This window comes from Notothenia rossii (assembly GCF_949606895.1).
Source record: "Notothenia rossii genome assembly, chromosome: 1".
Classification (NCBI taxonomy): domain Eukaryota; kingdom Metazoa; phylum Chordata; class Actinopteri; order Perciformes; family Nototheniidae; genus Notothenia; species Notothenia rossii.
The window spans coordinates 42,577,976-42,597,607 of NC_136912.1; the positions used below are offsets into that span (position 1 = coordinate 42,577,976).

Genomic DNA, 19,632 nt, shown 5'->3' on the forward strand with positions numbered 1-19,632 from the left:
TATATATATTTCTATTAATCATTTTCGGCCTTTCGGCATTCGGCCAACTGTTTCCTATTTTCGGTATCGGTTTCGGCCAAGAATTTCCCATTCGGTGCACCCCTACTCATGACTTCAGTGGACTTGATCCAATCTGAGATTTTGCTATAAAATTGGCCAGCAGCTTCTACTGAAGCCAGTCCCCAACTCCGGGGAGTTCTGGCCGGAGACTTCGGGTGGTAGTAAACGCAGTGAAGTTGTTTGCGGCCTGCCAGTAAACCCAAAGCAGAAGAAGAATAAGTGAAGTCAGCGGCTTAATTTGCCTAATCCTTCCTCAGGAACTTATTCTGGTGTGAACGCGATCTGCTGTACTTAGTTCATGAGAACTAAAGAGTTCTCATGAACTAAGTTCTGATGAACCTTTGTAGGAAAAGTACTGCGGTGTGCAAGCACCTAATGAAGGCTCGATAATCAGCTCACGGCATATAGGTGTAAGCAGGGGTAAAGTGCTATTTTTTACAAGTGGGAGGCGGACCTAACCTCCTCTAGGGGGGTCCTCACCTCCTCTAGCGGGGTCCTCACCTCCTATAGGGGGGTCCTCACCTCCTATAGGGGGGTCCGGGGGCATGGTCCCCCGGGAAGATTTTTTTTAAAATATTGAAGTTAACCTGTTAAGCCCATAGCCTGTTTTCCAGGTGTCAGGCTCAAAAATTACATTCACAGAACAAATGATAATATCTTCACTTCTAAAAGGGGTAAATTAATAATCTTTTTTCTCTAAGCAATGATAAACCTGTGAGTTGGATGTAGAAGAGTCAGAATCAATATAGATTTTTTTAATTTTAAAGTAAATTCAGATTGAACATAGTAAAGAAATGTAAATTATTGTTTCTGTCCAAAAAAAGCACATTACTTATAGTGAAAACCACCCTTGAATGATGCGATAGTAGACTAAAAGTTTAGGAATCCAAACTATAACATATAATAAATAGCCTGTATCAATATTGAAATTCAACCTTTTTTTTTTAGAGAGATTTAGCACAAAAAAACCCTTTCTGGGGTCATTTGGGTGGATTTGACCTATCTCTGGCCCCCCTTGGTTGATTTTGATGATTGACATCTCTTTTTAACCGTTAGAGCCAATGGAATCGAGGAGAAGTTCCACATACACACACACGTTACCAAATAAGGAGTGAGAGTGACGCGTAGCCAGAATACCCAAAACAGGAAGCTGTCATACACTCTGGAAGCTATCATTAGCAGCTAATATGAAAACTCTGTTTTTGACATAAAAATTGAATTATGGATTATCAATAATTTTTTCAAAGTGACAGAACCATTGGATTAACCTTCAGCCGCGTTTTTCTCGTTTTAATGCCATTGAACACAACTTTTGATCAGAATAACAGCAAAAGGTGAGCATATCTCAGTTTTTTGCTACGTCGTGTGTTGTCTGGTTTTGCTTTCCCTGTCACGAGTTCTGGTCGCTCATTGATGATACTTATATTTCTAGAATCTGTGGAATCTCAGCTTGCTAGAAAAGCTTGTTTGTGCAGATCCGATAAGTATATTGATTAGTGGTGCACGATAATTACCGGCCCGATAATTATCGGTCCGATATTAGGAATGATGACGTCATCCAGATAAACCCGATAAAAGTATTAATAGTAATATACAATATATTTTTCGGGTAAAAAAAAAGAAAAACATACTGCGGTGTGGGTGGATTGGGATGAGGGGCGCTTGTTTTTCACTCGGCTCCTCCCGTTTTGCCAGTACTGTGGTATTAGTGGTTTAGGAAGAGGGGAGTTTTTCACAAATCCAGCGCTCCCTAACTCATGCCTGGCTGTGACGTAAATGGTGTGCGGACGTGAAGCCAGGACAGTAAACAAACATGTCGTCGGTAGTATGGGACTATTTCAAAGTTTCAGAGTTAGATTATAGTTCGCTTGCTATTTGTATTAACAAATGCAATGCAGAAGTTCCACGAGGAGGGAAAAAGGCAACAAGCTATAATACTTCCAACCTGATTAGTCACCTGAAACATCGCCATCGCTACGATGGTGTGTTAAAAGCGTACGAAGACGCCTGCGCTGCTAAACTAGCGGCAAATCCAAAGCCAGCTGCAAAGGCTTTTACCTATCGACCAGGCTTTTGAAAAAGGCAAGAAGTTTGCAAGAGACGACCCCAGGGCTAAAACAATCTCTAACTTCATCATAGAAATGATGGCGCTTGACGACCAGCCCTTCTCCCTCGTCGAAGATAAAGGATTCAGTCGGCTAGTTCATCATTTGGAGCCCAGGTTTATCATTTCAAGCCGCCGCCACTTTTCAGACGAGTGTTTACCAGCCAAGTATAATGAGATCGCCACACTCCTTCATACTCTGATCGATAACGATATACGGGACATAAGTTTCACCACGGACATATGGACCAGTGATGTTAGCCCCATTAGCATGCTAGGTCTGACGGCGCAGTGGCTGGACAAAGACTACAAACTGTACAGAGCGGTGTTGCATTCTCAGGAGCTACCAGCTTCCCACACAACCGATATGATCCGTGAGGCTTTTGAAGCCATGCTTCAGCAATGGAACATTAGTAAAGAGATGGTCCATCTTGTCCTAAGAGACAACGCACGTAATATGGCGAAGGCTTTTGGTGACTATGGAGTTGATAGCCTGGGCTGCATGGCCCACACTTTACAGTTGGCCGTGAATGAGGCTGTGCTTAGCCAAAGAGCTGTGTCTGACTGTGTTGCCATCGGGCGGAAGATTGTTGGACATTTTAAGCACTCCCAAGTAGCGTCCACCGCCCTGGAAAGGTTACAGGCAAACCTGCGAAAGGGAACAACAACCACTACTACCACCACCAGTACACGACTCCAACAGGACGTGGCCACACATTGGAACAGTACATTTTACATGCTTAAGAGTATGGTGGCGCAGAAGCAAGCTATTGCAGCTTATGCAATAGAATACAAGTTACCAGCAACACTCAACTCCCACCAATGGGCCCTGGTTGAAAACATGTTGACCATCCTCGATCCGTTTGAACAGCTGACTAGAAATATTAGCAAAGCTACAGCCACAACGGCAGACGTAATCCCCTCCATCCAAGCCTTAACGCGCCTGCTAAAACAAACTGTTCCAACAGACCACGGAGTGAAAACTTCAAAGGAGACCCTGTTAAAAGCGAGGAAAAGCCCTTGTATTATCTCTCAACGCTATCGGACCCGAGGTACAAGGACCGCTACTTCACCCTTGCCTCAAAACGGCAAGCTAAAGAAATGCTGCGGGAACAGCTGCACAGCGTCGTCGAGAGAGACCGGCGTGCCACAGACACCCCCCGGCCCCCGAGCCAGACGAGAACAACAACTCCTTCTTGGGCATGTTTGAGGCAATCCTCGAAGAAAATACAGATGCTGCAACTGAACACCAGGAAAACAGCAGAGTGGATGCGAACGTAAGTGTATATATTTTGTTTGAATTGTTTTATGAACACAATGTATAACTTATGTTAAAAATGGAACCGGATATTCAGAACATCATCATAATTAGATTTTGTTCTTCTGTGTTTTGTTTTTTACTGAAAGCTCCAGTCAGTTGGAGGCCACACTTCCCATGAACCGTTGCCCTCTGGAATAGTGGAGAAGCAACCAGTCCCGTTACGAGTGCCTGGCCCAACTTGCTCGTAAATATCTGTCGGCTCCTTGCACTAGCGTTGACAGCGAGCGTTTGTTTTCTGCTGCTGGACACGTGATGACGAGCAAAGAAACCGACTCGCATGCGACAAGGCAGAGATGCTGCTCTTCGTCAAAAAAAAAAATCTCCCTCTGATCAAACCAGAATTTTAAAAAAAGTAGAACTTTAGAAGAATAGCTACCTGCTCTAAAGGGAGCTAAAGTAACAATGCAGGATCAAGGGTCAAATGTGAATCTCTCTCTCTCTCTGAGAAAAAAAGAGGACAATTGAAACCTCATACTTTTGTTAAAAACGGGTTCACTGTCATTTATATGGATTATAAAGCAAGTCATTAATCCTTTGTTCTGTAAAATGACTGTTTGTTACTGTGTGGAATGCACTTTTTCAGTTTGTGTTTACATATAAATGTCTAACTTGTTTCAGTACCTTATTTTTTTGTTACTGTGAGGAATGCACCTTTTCAGTTTGTTTACAGAGACTGATTTTACTTGTCAGTATTTAATTTGAATCCTTATGCAAAGATTTGCACTTTTGCAGCATCCCTGAGGAGTAGAGGCCTTTATTTGTGATGCTCCTTACTATGGCAAATGTTTACATTTTACAATCTATTTGACAGGTTGTCAAATTGTTTTTGTTTGATTTCTTTTGGCAAATGTTTGATAGGCTTGCTGTCCTATAAATGCAAGGTAATAGTTGTTTCCATTTCTTAATATGGACCACTCATTGTTCAGGGAAACACATTGTCATTGACTGATTGACTCAATTATATTTATTTGGGAAAATAAATATGGTCACTTTGAAGAGTCAAAACTGTTCTTGGCTTTGTTTAGTTCATAGTAGTAATGCTCATGTCATTTGCTCACTACTATTCTTTTTTTTACCACCAGGTGTGCAAAAACTACAGGTACATTTAATATATATATATATATAATATTATTATCGGTTATCGGTATCGGTCTTGAGAAGCAGGAAGTTATTGGTTTCAAAAAACCAATATCGTGCATCCCTAATATCGATCGATTTATACCTAGAGTTCTATGCTAAGTGGGTTAGCATTTTTTCGCTCACGGCCAGTGGCGTAGCCAGGAATGATTGAGTGGGTGGGCCTGGAGAAATGTAGGTGGGCCAGGGGAGACTTATTAAGCGTGGGGTCTGAGACAAAACTTCATTAATGATTTTATTTATTTTCTAATGCACTAATTAAACATAAGCATAAGCCTAAATTAGCAGTGAAAACAAAAACATAGACACGGCGGCCTCAGAATGTGTAAAACTGACATCCACATGACTGGCTCGGCGGCCACAGGTTGTTTATCCTTGACAGTCGCAAAGTGGGCACACACTGAGTGTTTTCATATTCAGCACATGTGTACATGCTTCACTGCAGACCTCAAGAAGAAACAAGACTTTCATTCACTCACGGCAAAACGTACTTTACTTACTAATTTACTCACGGTAAAAAAATGCACTCCTTATTCTATTGTCACGAAGGTGGAATCTAAATCTATCCAGAATACGTTTTATTGGATCCACCCTAGAAACATGTTTATTTCTGCTGTGAAGTTGGGAGTCTATGGAAATGGCTCCTTTCTGCATCCACCCCCTGTCGGCCACTAGAGGAACTGCAGTTTGTGGCACTTACTTTTGGGCTTGTCAGGAACGTCAAAATCACTATGACGCGCTGATTTGCTGTGGGTGGGCCCACCCACAGCTACGCCACTGCTCACGGCTCATTTAGACGCTTCTTGTGAGACTTGTGTTTTGTTTCGGTAAAAATGGTTCATATCATCAGTTAGCTTAGTTTCTTCCCGTTAAGTGAGTATGACACATTCATAGTTTATTACATTTGAAGAAGCCCTGAGACCAGGCCCGGTTCTACGGGGGTGCAAGGGTGCATTGTAACTTTATTATGTCAGGTGCACATGACCTGTGCCGCTGCGCGTTCGTCATCTGCAAGGTGCTTACACAGCAGTCAATGATGGAACTCAGAAAATGGTTAAAACAACCAGCCCTAATCGCCAGCAGTAACACTGCATCTACTGCAGGTAATAACAGTTCAGATCATGGGGACATTACGTGACCCACTGTCGTGGACACTAACGCCCGACTCGCCGGCTTTGCTCGCATCGCCCACGGAGGCGGAGCAGCCGCAACCGTCTTCGTTGCCCCAAACACCGCCACCTCTCAGCGGCCCGCAAGTGGCAGAGGACCTACCTTGGCAAAACAAAGCCTGCCCAAGTATATTTAAAAAAGTACCCAACTTGCCTGTACAGTGGGGTAAGGCGCTCATTTTGCAGCTCATGGTTTCAAAACAGAGATTGGCTGGAATATTCATGTGAAAAAGATGCAATCTTCTGCTATGCATGTAGACATTTCGGTTAAAGTAAGTCAGATGCCTTCACCACAACTGGCTACAACAACTGGCGCCATGCTCTTATAGGCTACATGATAAGGGACTGGGAAAGCACGAATCAAGCAAAGAGCACATAGATCCATAGATCTCTTAATGTTGCTCTCAAAGTGCACCAGATTGATGCTTTTAACTTCAATATTTAAAAAAAAATCTTCCAGACCCCCCTAGAGGAGGTGAGGACCCCCTAGAGCAGACCTGGGCACTGTACGGCCCCCGGGCCACATACGGCCCTTTGGTTGACTCTGACCGGCCCGTGTAAGGTTAATTGGAAATTACAAAATAATAGGGATGTAACGATATACCGAATATCGCGGTATCGCGGTAAATAAACTTCCCAATACCGTCGTGAGACTGACAAAATGTACCGCGATTTTCCCCAAAAAATTATTTTAAAAAAAAGTTTTTTTTTTAAACATTTTTTTTTTTTTAAACCTTTATTTAACCAGGTGGTCCCATTGAGATCATCGATCTCTTTTTCAAGAGAGACCTCTCTAACATGGCAGCAAGTAGGTTACAACATGAAAATAAAACAACAGATAACACAAAAGGACATCGTATTTACAGGGCTACATTTACACACCTAGAGACATTGACAAGTATCAACCATATATTTATATCTCGCCCTGTCAATAAGCCTGGCGTTAGACTTTTTCGCTGTCCGTCATTTCGACAGACAGGATCGTAAAATATCCGTCATAATCCCTTATTACCCGTCGGGTCTGAAAAGTTCACGATAGAGCATGCTCGTGAACTGTCAACGGGGGGGGGGCGGTGTTATGCCGAGTGTACATGCACCTCGCGGGACGCGCACAGTGTAAAGCAAGACCTCCCAGACATGTATTGATCTGCACGGCAAAGTACGGTTTGGAAACTATATAATTTCCTTTTGGAGGGCATGCATAACACGCAATAACACCAGAGCCTGGCTGCGGGGAAACGTTGGCGCTGTTCCGAGTTTGTTCTAATCTGTCAAAATGACAGACTGCGTTCAGATTTTTCCGTCATTGTTAAATAAAATATTCGGTTAACGCGACCACTGGTGTCCCAGCAACATCAGTACCAAGCGACAGAGTTTTTTCCAGAGCAGGGGATATTGTAAATGCCCAAACATCCCAGCTTATAAATACCTGGAAATGTGGACATTCTCATATTCCTAAAAACCTGTCTGATGATGCTGAGTGAGTGACTAGTGAGTTTGAGTTGAGTTACTTGAAAAACTAAAGTGAAACTTGATTTATTTTATTGCAGGGTCTGATTATTAAATGTCCTTGTTTATTTGTGAGATGCAGTGGCATAAAGAAAACAAAGCTTACTTTGTTTGGTAGTACTAGTAGGTACAAAAACACTGGTGTTCTTGTTCCAGTCTGTTACTGTCACTTTGTTTTTGACACTTTAAAATACTGCTATCCTACAAAAATGCTGTAAAAATCAGATTTATTATTTAATAAAAAAACATTTTCCGAGTAAAAAAATGTTTTATTGAAGAAAAAAAAAAAAAAAAAATTCCCCTTCCCTTTATTATTCAATATCGCGATAAATATCGTACCGTGGACTTGTTATCGCGATATTATCGTACCGTGAGTTTTTGGTATCGTTACATCCCTACAAAATAAACATATTTTCTAATTTTACCTCATGCATGGACTAAAGCTGCAATGCTTTTATTTTGAAGTTGTTTTTTATTCACGTACATAATGACGCAATACGTCAAATCAAGACGTGCGCGTTATTGGATAATTGTCACAAGACGACTTTAGCGCTCAAAAATGTCAGCTGATGCTAAAAAAAGAAAGGTAGATGCCGAATGTAGGGTTTTCAACAAAAATTGGACTGCTAAGTATTTATTTACTGAAGTCGGAGGTAAAGCCGTGTGTTTAGTTTGCGGGGAGCAGATCGCCGTGTTCAAGGACTACAATTTGAGTCGGCATTACGAGACGAAACACGCGGAGAAATACAAAAACTTGACTGATGCTGAAAGGGCGCGCACATCGAACGCTTTGCTAGCTAAGCTGCAAAAGCAGCAAGGCTTTTTTACCAAGCTTCACACATCCAAGGATGCAGCAACCAAGACCAGCTTCGTGATATCCCACAAAATAGCTAAACACAGTAAGCCATTCTCAGAGGGGGAGTTTGTCAAAGAGTGCTTAGTGGACTCTGCAGCACTAATATGCCCTGAAAAAAAAGAAGCCTTTGAGCAAGTCCCGCTGTCCAGGCGAACCGTGACGAGAAGGATCGAGGACATTGCGGGGAATCTGGAGCTTCAGCTGCAACATGAAGTGGCAAGTTTTGACTTTATCTCCTTGGCTTTGGACGAGAGCTGTGATGTCCGCGACACAGCGCAGTTACTCGTATTTGTCCGTGGGATAACGCCGGACTTCAAGATTACGGAGGAGCTGGCAGCAATGCGGCCGATGAAAGGGACGACGACAGGGAGCGATCTGTTCACGGAGGTAAATGCGTGCATGGACACGCTGGGACTGAAATGGGACAGACTGGCAGGTGTCACAACAGACGGTTGTCCAAATCTTACAGGTAAAAATGTTGGACTTTTGAAACGTATGCAAGATAAAGTGACTGAAATCGACGCAGATCAGAAATTGGTATTTTTGCATTGTATTATACACCAACATGTGTTGTGCAAGTCAGTGCTAAAAATTCACCATGTTATTGATGTTGTTACTAAAATAGTAAACTTCATCAGGGCACGGGCATTGAATCACAGACAGTTTGTTGCACTTTTGGAGGAGCATGAGACTGAGCATAGTGACATCGGCTACCACACAGCTGTCAGATGGCTCAGCCTGGGCAAAGTGCTAAAAAGAGTTTGGGACCTGAAAGCAGAGATTCAAGAGTTTTGTGAGAAGAAAGGCAAAGACATCCCAGAGCTCTCAGACGAGGACTGGATGGCAGATTTTGCATTTGCTGTTGATGTGACTGCACTGATGAATGAACTGAACACCAAACTGCAAGGCAAGGGCCTTTTTGTTCATGAAATGCACAGCCTGGTGAAGGCTTTCATGAGAAAGATGCAGTTTCTTTCAAGCCAACTGGAGAGCAACACTCTCACTCACATGCAAACCCTGAAAGAAGTCACACCATCAGCTGATCACCTCCGCAGGTACTCATCCATGTTAGGAGCATTGCATGGTGAGTTTTCAAGGCGATTTGAAGATCTCCGAACAATCGAGGATGAAATGCTCATGATTTCCTCTCCCTTTACCTGCAGTATGGATAATGCACCCAGTGATGTTCAGCTGGAACTCATTGACCTGCAGTCTGATGCAGTACTGGCAGAGCGCTTTAAGTCAGGATCTCTGCTGGATTTCTACTCTTCTCTCGAGGAGGAGAACTTTCCAAACATGAGGAGACATGCTCAGAAGACGTTGGTTCTCTTTGGCTCTACCTACATATGTGAACAAACATTTTCAAAGATGAAGTTTATGAAATCCAGGTATAGATCCTCTCTCACTGATGATCATCTGTCAGCTGTGCTTCGCATCTCCACCTCAGACATTCAACCTGACTTCGATGCACTCGTTAAAGCCCAGCAGAGACTAGATTTCTCTCACTGAACAAGAAAAAAGAACTTAAAAACACCAAATGAGGTGGTTAGACTACAAATGTAGGCATGTAAAGGAACCAACTAGCAGTGAACTGGGACACTTTCTTTGGAAGCCTTTTCTCAAAATCACAGTTCAGTGATGTTCAGTGACAGTTCAATATGATGTATCTTGCTGAATGTTTGGAGCACAAAGACAATGTTGTGATGTCTTAAGAATGCTAAGAACCTTTACACAACTTTCCAACAGTATATGAAACTCAAAATGTGTTTTGTAGTGAATGCGACTGAAAATGTTCACTAATATGAGTCAGAAATGGTGAAAAACGTTCATATTTTGTTTACCATTGTTTTGGGAAATTTGATTGAATAAATTACATTTTTTGTAAGGCAACCTCACTTTTTCATTGCTCAACTATAACATATACTCTTACCAGCTTGTCAAAACAGTGCTATTTACTGCTTTTTATAAAGAAATACAATTAATATTATGCAGAATTGAGTTCAGCCTTTTGGCCCGGCCCTCCACAATATTTTTTGTTTCTCATGTGGCCCCATGGAAAAAATAATTGCCCACCCCTGCCCTAGAGGGTGTTAGGTCCACTCCCCACTTATGAAAATAGCACTTTACCACTGCACCTTCTCTAATCTCAGATGCACCCCGAGTTATTTTGTTCTGGAACCGGGCCTGCCTGAGACACAGTTTCGTGTAAAAAAAGCATGTTAAGGCGTTAAGCCGGGCAAATGGGGTTCGAAAATTACATTCCCAGAAAATCTATCTGGTGCACTTTGAGAGTAACATTAAGAGATATGGATATATCTTTCAACACCCATATGAAACAGAACTGTAAACAGATTTTCTTTTTCATTATGGATATTTTACAAATCACTCCCCTGTGACTGTGTAATGTAAGGTAGCTTCTAGCTTCATGTCGAACAGTAAGTCAACATTTTCCAGAGAGCTTTCTTTGAAATCACCAGGTAACGCTAAAAAACATAACATTTATATTGTATGACAAAGTGTTAATTTAATATATCTGGCTAGCTATAGCTACTTGCTAAACGGTTTAGCTTACCCGCGCGATTCAAAGTAGCGTCAACAACGTACCTTTAATATTGCGTTGCTTACATGTTTGCATAACTTCGAAGTTTACTGACATTTACATACCTTGTTTACCTGGCGCAAGTTGTGGCTCTGGGGTTGTTGTGTGAGCAACCACTTGAGAATTGTCGTCTTTTTTAAGAATTGTTTTTCTTATGTCCATCTTCAAAAAGTCAAGAGTCCGACTGACAGTTTAAACATTGTCACAGGGATAGGTACCTGTCGGCCATTAAGACACGTTTATTTCCATGAAACTCTATGGTGACTGATCTGGGTTGCGTTCCAATAGTCCATTTAGCTTAGGAACCTTCCTAACCAAGTGAAATGACCCGGAAATACGTCAGTGGCAGCCATGTTAAGTGCCGTTCCAATTCTCCAAATGAAAGGAAAGGAGGTTTCAAACTTCCTTTATAACCTCCTTTAGCTTAGGAACCACTGGACCTCCCTTACCGAAAGGAGAGGAGAAAATATTGCCCCACAATGCCTTGCAGCCGCAGCATTTGCGTCACACAACAGTCGGACGTTCACGGAAACAAACGATTATGACTGAAAAATAATATCATGAAAGTTACGGTGCTTATTAAGCATTTTAAAACGTATGTGGTAAGTTGCCAAAGTGCTTTGTTTTGAACGTTCATCAGTATTATAACCAAAAAGAGAAATATGAACGTTAGTTTTTACTGAAATTATCAAATAAAGTCAACATTTCACTGAGCTGTGTGGGGTTTGTTCAACTTTTAAAATATGTTTGAACGATGTACAGAGTGATAGGTGTTAAGGACTAACGTTTATAATAAATACATTTGTATTGATTTTAAGATATTTTCATACAATCAAACGTATTGGGATCATTTGTATTAATGTGGACCGGAGGGAGAGGCTGACGAGCATACATTTCATTTTCCTTTTTTATTTCAATTACAACTTTGGTCATGAAGAATATGTTTCTCTGTTGTCCACGTTCAAAACAACAGCATCAGAGCACGGTGCAGAGTCTCTAGATGAGTTCCTCGTTCTTATTAAACATCCATGTAGTCCGTTGTATAGAACACTGTAGTTTCCATAGTTTCCCCACAGCAGCAGACGCACACAATGACGTCCGCTGGCGCATCATAAACACGTCGGATAGTGAAAGTGCATTCGGATTCTCTAAAGTACCGCAGTCTCTTCTCCTAAATCCTTTTGAATTCTCCTATCCACTATCCCTTAACCCCGTGACGTTTCACTCAGAGGTCAAGGAATAGGAGATAGGGTTAGAATTTAGGAGCTGATTTTTGGATTATCGGAACGCAACCAAGTGTCTTGCCTCTGTTGCATTCACTGAACACGGGAAATTACAATCCTGCCGTCCTCTCTAGTGTCATGATGAGGTACAGGTAAAGCACGGTTAATCTATGGAGCTAAAGAGTTCTAAAGAGTTTAAGAGTTCTGATGAACTAATTACTGGGAACTAAGTACGGCAGAGTACTTGGTGTGAAAGCACCTAATGCTTCTAAAATCGTTCTGTGTCAGAATACTGAAATCTGTATTTTTTAAATCTGTTTTTCCTTCTAATTTGTTATTATTTACATTGCTTTTAAAAATCGTTCTGTGTGACACGAAAAAAATGGCGAAATCGTGTTGGTGAACACGAATCAATAGATTCATTTCGTTACAATGTCTTTCATAGGAAGACATTAAAGAATTTAACTAGCTAGCTGCTACTGCTAACACTGTCTCTTCCCTTTACAACTGAGTAATTCATCTTGACTCACGATCAAACCAAGCAAATTAGCTGGATAGTGATGTAACATGTTTAACACTATTAACATTAATAAAAGGAGAAGTCAGTCAGTTATTAATAATTTGGAGCAGTTGGTTGATTTCTAATTACTTTACGAGTGTTGTTGCTTAAGCTAACTGGCTACATTCAGGTACAGTGATGGTTGGCTAGCATGCTGGGTGCACGTGATTAGCTGAAAGATGTTGACACTATGTATTTCTCTCATGGCTTCGCAGAGCACAACAACGGTCCAAGAATATTTTTTTTACAACACAGACTATAATCGCAGACTATAATATAAGAGGAACAGAGATGATTGTTTTAATGGCATGAAAGGACACAAAACGGTGTTGTATTTGGTTTATTTCATCTCCTGTCTCATAAACCAGTCCGCAAAGCAGTCTATGTTCACAGAGACAAACCTGATTGTTTTCATTTTTCCTTTACTATACTTTGTTAAAGTCTTTCTTTTTTCTCCAGATCTAAAATCTTAAAACTCAAAGCAGGATACTTAGAGATGAATGTGATTCTGAGCAAATGGGCCGATGCCAAAATACAGTGTGTTGGTTGAGTGAGTCGGGTGAAGAAGGGTGAGATAACCACACAGAGAGTCAAAGAGCTCAGTGACGGGGGGGACTAATGTGACTGCAGTCAAAACTGTTGGTGTGTGTTCCTGTTCTGTTCCACAAGTCCGCTCCTTCTCCTGGGAAACGGCTGATGCAGAGGGGTGATTTGGACGTGGCAGGAAAGAAAGGCGGGGGCAGCTGTTGGGGTGTGTTTACAATGAAAGGCGGGAATAGCAGGAAAGATTTAAATATGAGTGTCTCTGTGTGAGGGTAAGGCTGTATTCTCCCCTCCACCTCACTGAGGGTAAGGCAAACAAAAATGTCATCAGAATTAAAAACATACAAATTACAAAACAGAAGGAAAAAAAAGATTGAATTAAAAAAAAAGTTAAATAAGCAAAGCTGCAGCCCCACAGAGGAAGACCGTTGATGGTGATACTGCACGAAAAACAAAACAAGGGTCCACCTTCTAACAAGAGAGGCGTCTTACTGAACAGCACCAAAGTGACAACAATGTCCAAGATCTCTGCAGCCGGTCATGTGACCGAGTTCACCTGTCCGTCACGCTGAGACACTGGGCCGGTTCGCACATGCTCGACATGGGTTTGAGGAGGCTCACAGAAAAAGTGAGCATGTTCAGGTATGCAGTTAAAGCTCTGACAGATTAACATGCAACTAACTTTTTGTGTCCAACTTTGCTTTACACAATCAAACCAAACAAAGCCTGGCAGTAAAATCAAAACTAAAGATGGGAAAAAAAATAAGGCTCTATCAAAATAAAACATGATCTATACGGGGGGCGGATGAGTCACTTAACATAAAGATCTCCAAGCCCAGAGAGCCGTGTGCGAGAAGGTTGTGTTAACCGTTTGTAAAGCTGCCCAGCAGTTAGATCCAGGGTCAACATTTTTTTTTTTAAAAGGGGGGATTTTGAGATCAGTTTTCAGGTCAAAAGAAATACTTGAAGGGTTTCTCCTAACATCTTTTGATGCCACATGTGGACATGAGATTAGCAGAAAGTTTAATCAGTCACAGGAATATAAATTCCATTGAGATATTTCCTGTCACTGTGAGTAGATGGGGTGATACCTCCTCTGATTGATGATGAGTCAACGAAAAGTGAGTGGAACCTGGAAGTGGGTGTGTTTGTATTGCTATACTGTGTGGGGGTTCTAGGTTTCAGGGAGGAGCTTGAGGCAGAATCATGGGAGGGTTTTTGTTGCTTTGCAGGGCGGGAACCACAGGCTAGCTGGCGGACTGGATGCTTAGAACCAACTCCTCTCACTGTGCTCCAATGAGCGTATGTATCATCCTGGGGCCAATAAAGGATTTCCCTTTTTACAGACGACACCTTAAAACAACAAAAACAGTAAAACAACAAAAAACACCGCCCAGAAAAAAAGGAGCTTGCATGGAAAATATGATTATGTTTGGCACGCTGGGGTCAAGGAAGCAAGAAGAAGAGCTGTGGCACGGGAGCAGGCATCTTCTTTGTTTTTTTTAAGTCCAAGGCTATGAGGACCCACTGTGGGGCACATCTGTGTTAAAAAACACTTTAACACACAGACACTCGTCACGTCCGCCTAGTGGTCGGGGGGGGGGGGGGGGGGGGGCAGCGTCCTCCCTCTCTGGTCCATCCGAGCAAACGTCTCGCTCGGAGTGCTGCGGCTCTGAGACGGACATTAAAATGAATGTATAAACACACCGGGGTCCAGTGTAGGGCCACTCTTGTGTTTCCTGCCCCAGTGAAGGTCTTTGAACAGTGTGTTATCCTCTGGGTGACCCCCCCACCACCTCCTCGGTCCACAGGTGGTTCAGGTAATGATGCCCGCTGTGCGCCAGGGAGGGGGGTACCACTCCTTTTAAAATAGAACCTTTATTCTTCTGTATACGCTATTTAAATATACACACTCCTCAGCACAGCCAAGTCTACAATCATTAGCTTCACAATAAGAATATGATTAAACAGTGAGAATAATAATATATATCTATATCTATATAGATATATATTGAGTTTTTGTCAGCAGCCATCACTAGAACATTCAGGGTGGTAATTGCATATGTACAACAAAAAACGTCATTTACATCCTTGAGCTCGAGGCTCAGGGTAGGAAGTCATATGGGGGGTTGTTTTGGGTTGTGGGGGGGGTGGTGAATGCTGGTGTGTTATCTGAGCCTCTTCTCTGCTGAATAGATGGACATGTAGTAGTCGTTGCTGCCGACCGCCAAGTGGGGCTGAGTGGAGAGAGGGAAGATTATTACAGGAGGATAATGTGTGTGCGTTCACAAAAACTGAGCAGAGGGTAAAATGTGTACTGAAGAAAACAACATATGTCGAGTGGATCAATTTAATAATGGGTGGAAGTGACTCTGGCCCAAGGGAGTTCACTTGGGAACCAGAGGGTCGCTGGTTCATCTCCCAGGAACAAACCTATTACGAGTGTGGACTCACACTTTAAAAGGTTCCAGTGTCCCTCCTGGGCACTTCCGAGGTGCCTTTGAGAAAGGCATCGGACCCCCACACTGCTCCCTACATATATACAGTATAGATGCTGCACACTGCTCCATGTATTAGGAGAGTCTAAATGTCCATGTGTACGTGTGGTACTTTGCACATGTGTGACGATTTAATATAGACTCGAGCTGAATCCTCCACTTCCAATTGTTTTCTCCCATTTCCATTAAAATAATAAAATAATAAAAAAACAAGTCAAGTTATAAATGTCATAGATTACGAAGTGGTAGTTGTGATTTAGTTTTTTAAAATATGTATATATCCATAATTACTTTGTATCTACATACAGGACCTGTTTGCAGTGGGAGAGCGCTCTTGTGTTTGAACTCTTGACTCAGTAGTTTTCTAGAAATATTGGTTATTTGTGAAATAAACAGATCAAATCAATAAATCATTAACAAAAATAATTCTACATTTCATATATTTTTAGTTTCCGTGACATTTGGCCTTTACACCCTAAAAAGTATTACAAAACAACAAAGGAAAGTGGTCTTTCCCCTTGAGCTAATCTATACTTTACATTAAGACTTTCTAACACATAATACACATTTTCAAAATATCATTCATTATTATGCATTACTGCCCAAACTTTGAAATGTTTGAAGCTCCCTGCCATGCGGTGTTATTTACCCAGTGAGGATGGAAGGCTAGACAGCTGATGGCCCCGATCCTCTGCCCCATGAAGCCGTCGTAGTATTTAATGTTGCTGATCACGTCTCCGTTAGCATTGTAAACGGCTATAAACTGGTTCATCGACCCGCTGGAGAGAAGGGGAGACACAACATCACTTCAAACATATGCTGTGTGTAACACTGGACGTCAAGTAAAGTAAACACATAGTTAACGATGCATTTACACCAACACACTCACCAGGCGAACAGGTTGGCCTGGGGGTGGATGTCCAGGGCCGTTAACCCCTTCACTGTCTGCAGTACATTGACCGAGTCCGGTGACCGCGGCTCGAAGAACCGGACGTCTCCGTTAACACTGGGGGGGGGGGGGGGGGGGGGGTGGGGGGGGGGGCGCCAGAGTCAGTACAGGCAACAAGAGTTTAACTGGAACGTCTGCATGAAATGTTACATGAGGAAAGAACGGGCATACCTGACACTGATAATATGTCCGTCTGTCTCCTTCTGCAGATGAGCTTTGACCACCCAGGCTCCGTGCTCCCTGTAGGTCATCACGCGGCTACACACACACACACACACACACACACACACACACACACACACACACACACACACACACACACACACACACACACACACACACACACACACACACACACACACACACACACACACACACACACACACACACACACACACACACACACACACACACACACACACACACACACACACACACACACACACACACACACACACACACACACACACAGTTCAACACTGTGTTTCTGCATAGTCAGGAAATAACACCAGGAACAGTAAGGTGTGAGAATCTGCTTTCCTGCATGAAAATAAACCCAACTTTGCACGGTCCAGTTGAATGCCAAACTTCTTCGACTGTCCTTGTGGTAATAGTCCTGATAATAGTGCAACACGCACGAACTAAAGTGGTAGAGTTGTATTTGTTGCTGTGATAAGCAGAAGAGGCAATGATAAAAAAAATAAAGGGTCTGGTTCAAATCTTAAAATAATTATTGTAGGAATACTGTTAAAATGTGTTCTAATTACATGTATTTCTTTATTTTAACTTTGGTTCTTCTTTGTGTGTGGGTGACTATGAATTGGTTGGCTCTTCTTAGTTTTTCTGCTGTCACAGACACATTGTTAGTTCTGAATTTGATTTACCGATTCAGCCATATCTGCAAACTCAATATAAAGATTTGAAAGAAAAACGTTTTTAAAGAGTTGAATTTTTGAATAATTGTGTATTATTTTAGAATGTAATTTAAACAGTGTTTGACCCTGTTATATTAAGCCCTTCCTCTCATGTTCATGTGGATTTGGAATTACATTCTTATGTAAAACGACTAAAGATAATCCAAAACAGCAGTCTAAAGGCCTTTTCCTTCTGCTGGACATGCATTAAGAGTGAAAGCCCACTAGGTGGCACCATGGGATCGTACATGGAGAAAGCAAGAGTCTCCTGCAGGTAACAAATCCTGCAAAATGTATTTTTCGAACTCAGCCTTACCTGAATACCCACAATGCACTCTATCACAGTCGGTCAAATACATCCTGCCTACAAGTGGGACAGGAAGTGCATTTGATCTCAATAACATTGAAGGAACACGAACATTCACAACAATTTCCTAATTTTAAATTAAAGTAAGGATTTGTAAACGCCTTCATATATGCAACATTCCATCCTGAATGTTCAAACTTTCCCTGAATGATCCGTCCTCTGGACCGATCAACACAGCTGCTGGAAGATGCAACTTCACGCCTGAGGAGAGGTTACTTAAAGATTGTCTCTTAATTGTTTAACTGCTTTGTTTTCCCCCTACGGGACTGAGATTAAAATAATGTTTAACCACCTGGGGGGATAGGGGGCCACAAGGCTCCATTAAAGAGGGGGCTCGGCCCAAAGGAAGATTTACAGCACACTATATATAATAAGTATGGATTAGAGAAGTGAATAATGTAGGACTGTGTGGGAGTTTATGCCCACAGAAACTGCTGTGTGTGTGTTCTTAAAAGTATTTAAATAATGCAAGGAGATATTAAACTGAATATAACTAAATGATGAGAGCACATTGAGCTTGTATTAAAACAGAAAGAGGGTTTTTAAAATGATTATTTTATAACACTACACTCACTTATGCTTTAAATCTTACAGCTTTTTGTTTTTCAACGTGAATGAAAAACATGAAGGAACACATTTTTTTAGAAATAAAATGTAAAAAACCCCAAAACAAACATATAGTAATACATAAATAGTTATAAAAAAACAGCCAAAAATGATTATTAAACAAATAAGTTTCAAACTAAATTACTATTCATATGCATATTTATAATAATAATAATAATGGTTATGATTACAAAATAAATAATAATAATAATAATTTGTCCTCATAATTTCCTTTTAGTATTAGTATTCCACAGTAAATCAGAATGAGAGAGAGTGTTACCAGTCGTTGGGACCCATCCTGCGGTCGAACAGGCGCACCGACCCGTCCCCCAGCCCGGCCACCACTAGGGAGCGCTGCGAGTCGCAGGACAGGCTGGTCACACAGCTGTCCGCCCCTGTGGGGATGTCCTGGTGGATACACAAAAACCCCCATCACATTCAAGATGCAAACGCTTCATTTTCCTATGCATAAAATGTACAGAGTAGTTATGAAAGGTCCCAGACTCCTCCAACATGCAACATAAATAGAAAGGAACAATAAAAAAGGTCCAAGAAGAAGAAGAAAAACAAACAGGAATAAAAGGGCGCAAGAAAATGTTGTTGCTAATATGCATGTACATGCAGACTATATCAATGTAAAAATAAGATACAATTAAATGAAATACTGTACACTGGAATAAAAAACTGCTTATTCTTATTTAAATATGTGAGCTGTAACAGATGTCTGCCATTAAAGGCTTGTACAGTAGAACAAAGGGAGCGCTGACAATAATACAACGCTCGTTCCCCACTGAGGCTGGAGCCACACAAGAACAGTAACGCAAACGAATCAAAATCGTTATAAAAAAGTATTCTGTCCACACGCAATAGGCACCAGAAACGTGTCCTTCCACACGAGACCGCTCGACCCGCTGTAGTACGCCGGGCATGTAGGTGGCGCTCTACTTCCGCCACAAAATACACCAAAAGCAGCGAAGAAAACTTCCGAGCATGGTTTCCATGGTTGCCGTTCTGTTTATTCTCCGCGGTGGATTTAGCAGCAGAGGTGGGGAGAGGCAGGGCTCTTTTTCTCCGTCAGCAGCAGCTGATCTCTCTCTCCTGTCCGATTAGACTTCACTAGCGTTTATGTCCATATCGATCAGATCTAGCTAGTTCTAGCTAATGATATGACTGCCTGAGTGTCACCTAAACAATAAGCGACATTTTGACCGGAGAATT

General features: G+C 41.9%; 2 protein-coding genes across 9 annotated transcripts in view; both read right to left on the reverse strand.

Moving 5' to 3' along the window:
- pecam1b (platelet and endothelial cell adhesion molecule 1b) overlaps positions 1-11,189 on the reverse strand; it is a 77,385-nt gene extending 66,196 nt beyond the window's left edge. For 4 of the 8 annotated variants that reach the window (XM_079651975.1, XM_079651972.1, XM_079651974.1 and 1 more), the window contains exon 1: positions 10,821-11,184. In XM_079651975.1, the coding sequence (XP_079508101.1) occupies positions 10,821-10,917 (97 nt within the window). In that variant the 5' untranslated portion in view covers positions 10,918-11,184. Of the gene's footprint in view, positions 1-10,820 lie in introns of all 8 variants that reach the window. The other 4 variants (XM_079651966.1, XM_079651968.1, XM_079651970.1 and 1 more) reach the window with 4 other exon arrangements.
- A 1,672-nt stretch (positions 11,190-12,861) lies between these two features.
- rptor (regulatory associated protein of MTOR, complex 1) overlaps positions 12,862-19,632 on the reverse strand; it is a 259,618-nt gene continuing 252,847 nt past the window's right edge. The window contains exons 23-27 of the mRNA XM_079649716.1: positions 18,695-18,822; positions 16,699-16,785; positions 16,468-16,584; positions 16,228-16,357; positions 12,862-15,317 (exon numbers count right to left, since the gene is read on the reverse strand). Coding sequence (XP_079505842.1) covers positions 15,249-15,317; positions 16,228-16,357; positions 16,468-16,584; positions 16,699-16,785; positions 18,695-18,822 — 531 coding nt within the window. The 3' untranslated portion in view covers positions 12,862-15,248. The remainder of the gene's footprint in view (positions 15,318-16,227; positions 16,358-16,467; positions 16,585-16,698; positions 16,786-18,694; positions 18,823-19,632) is intronic.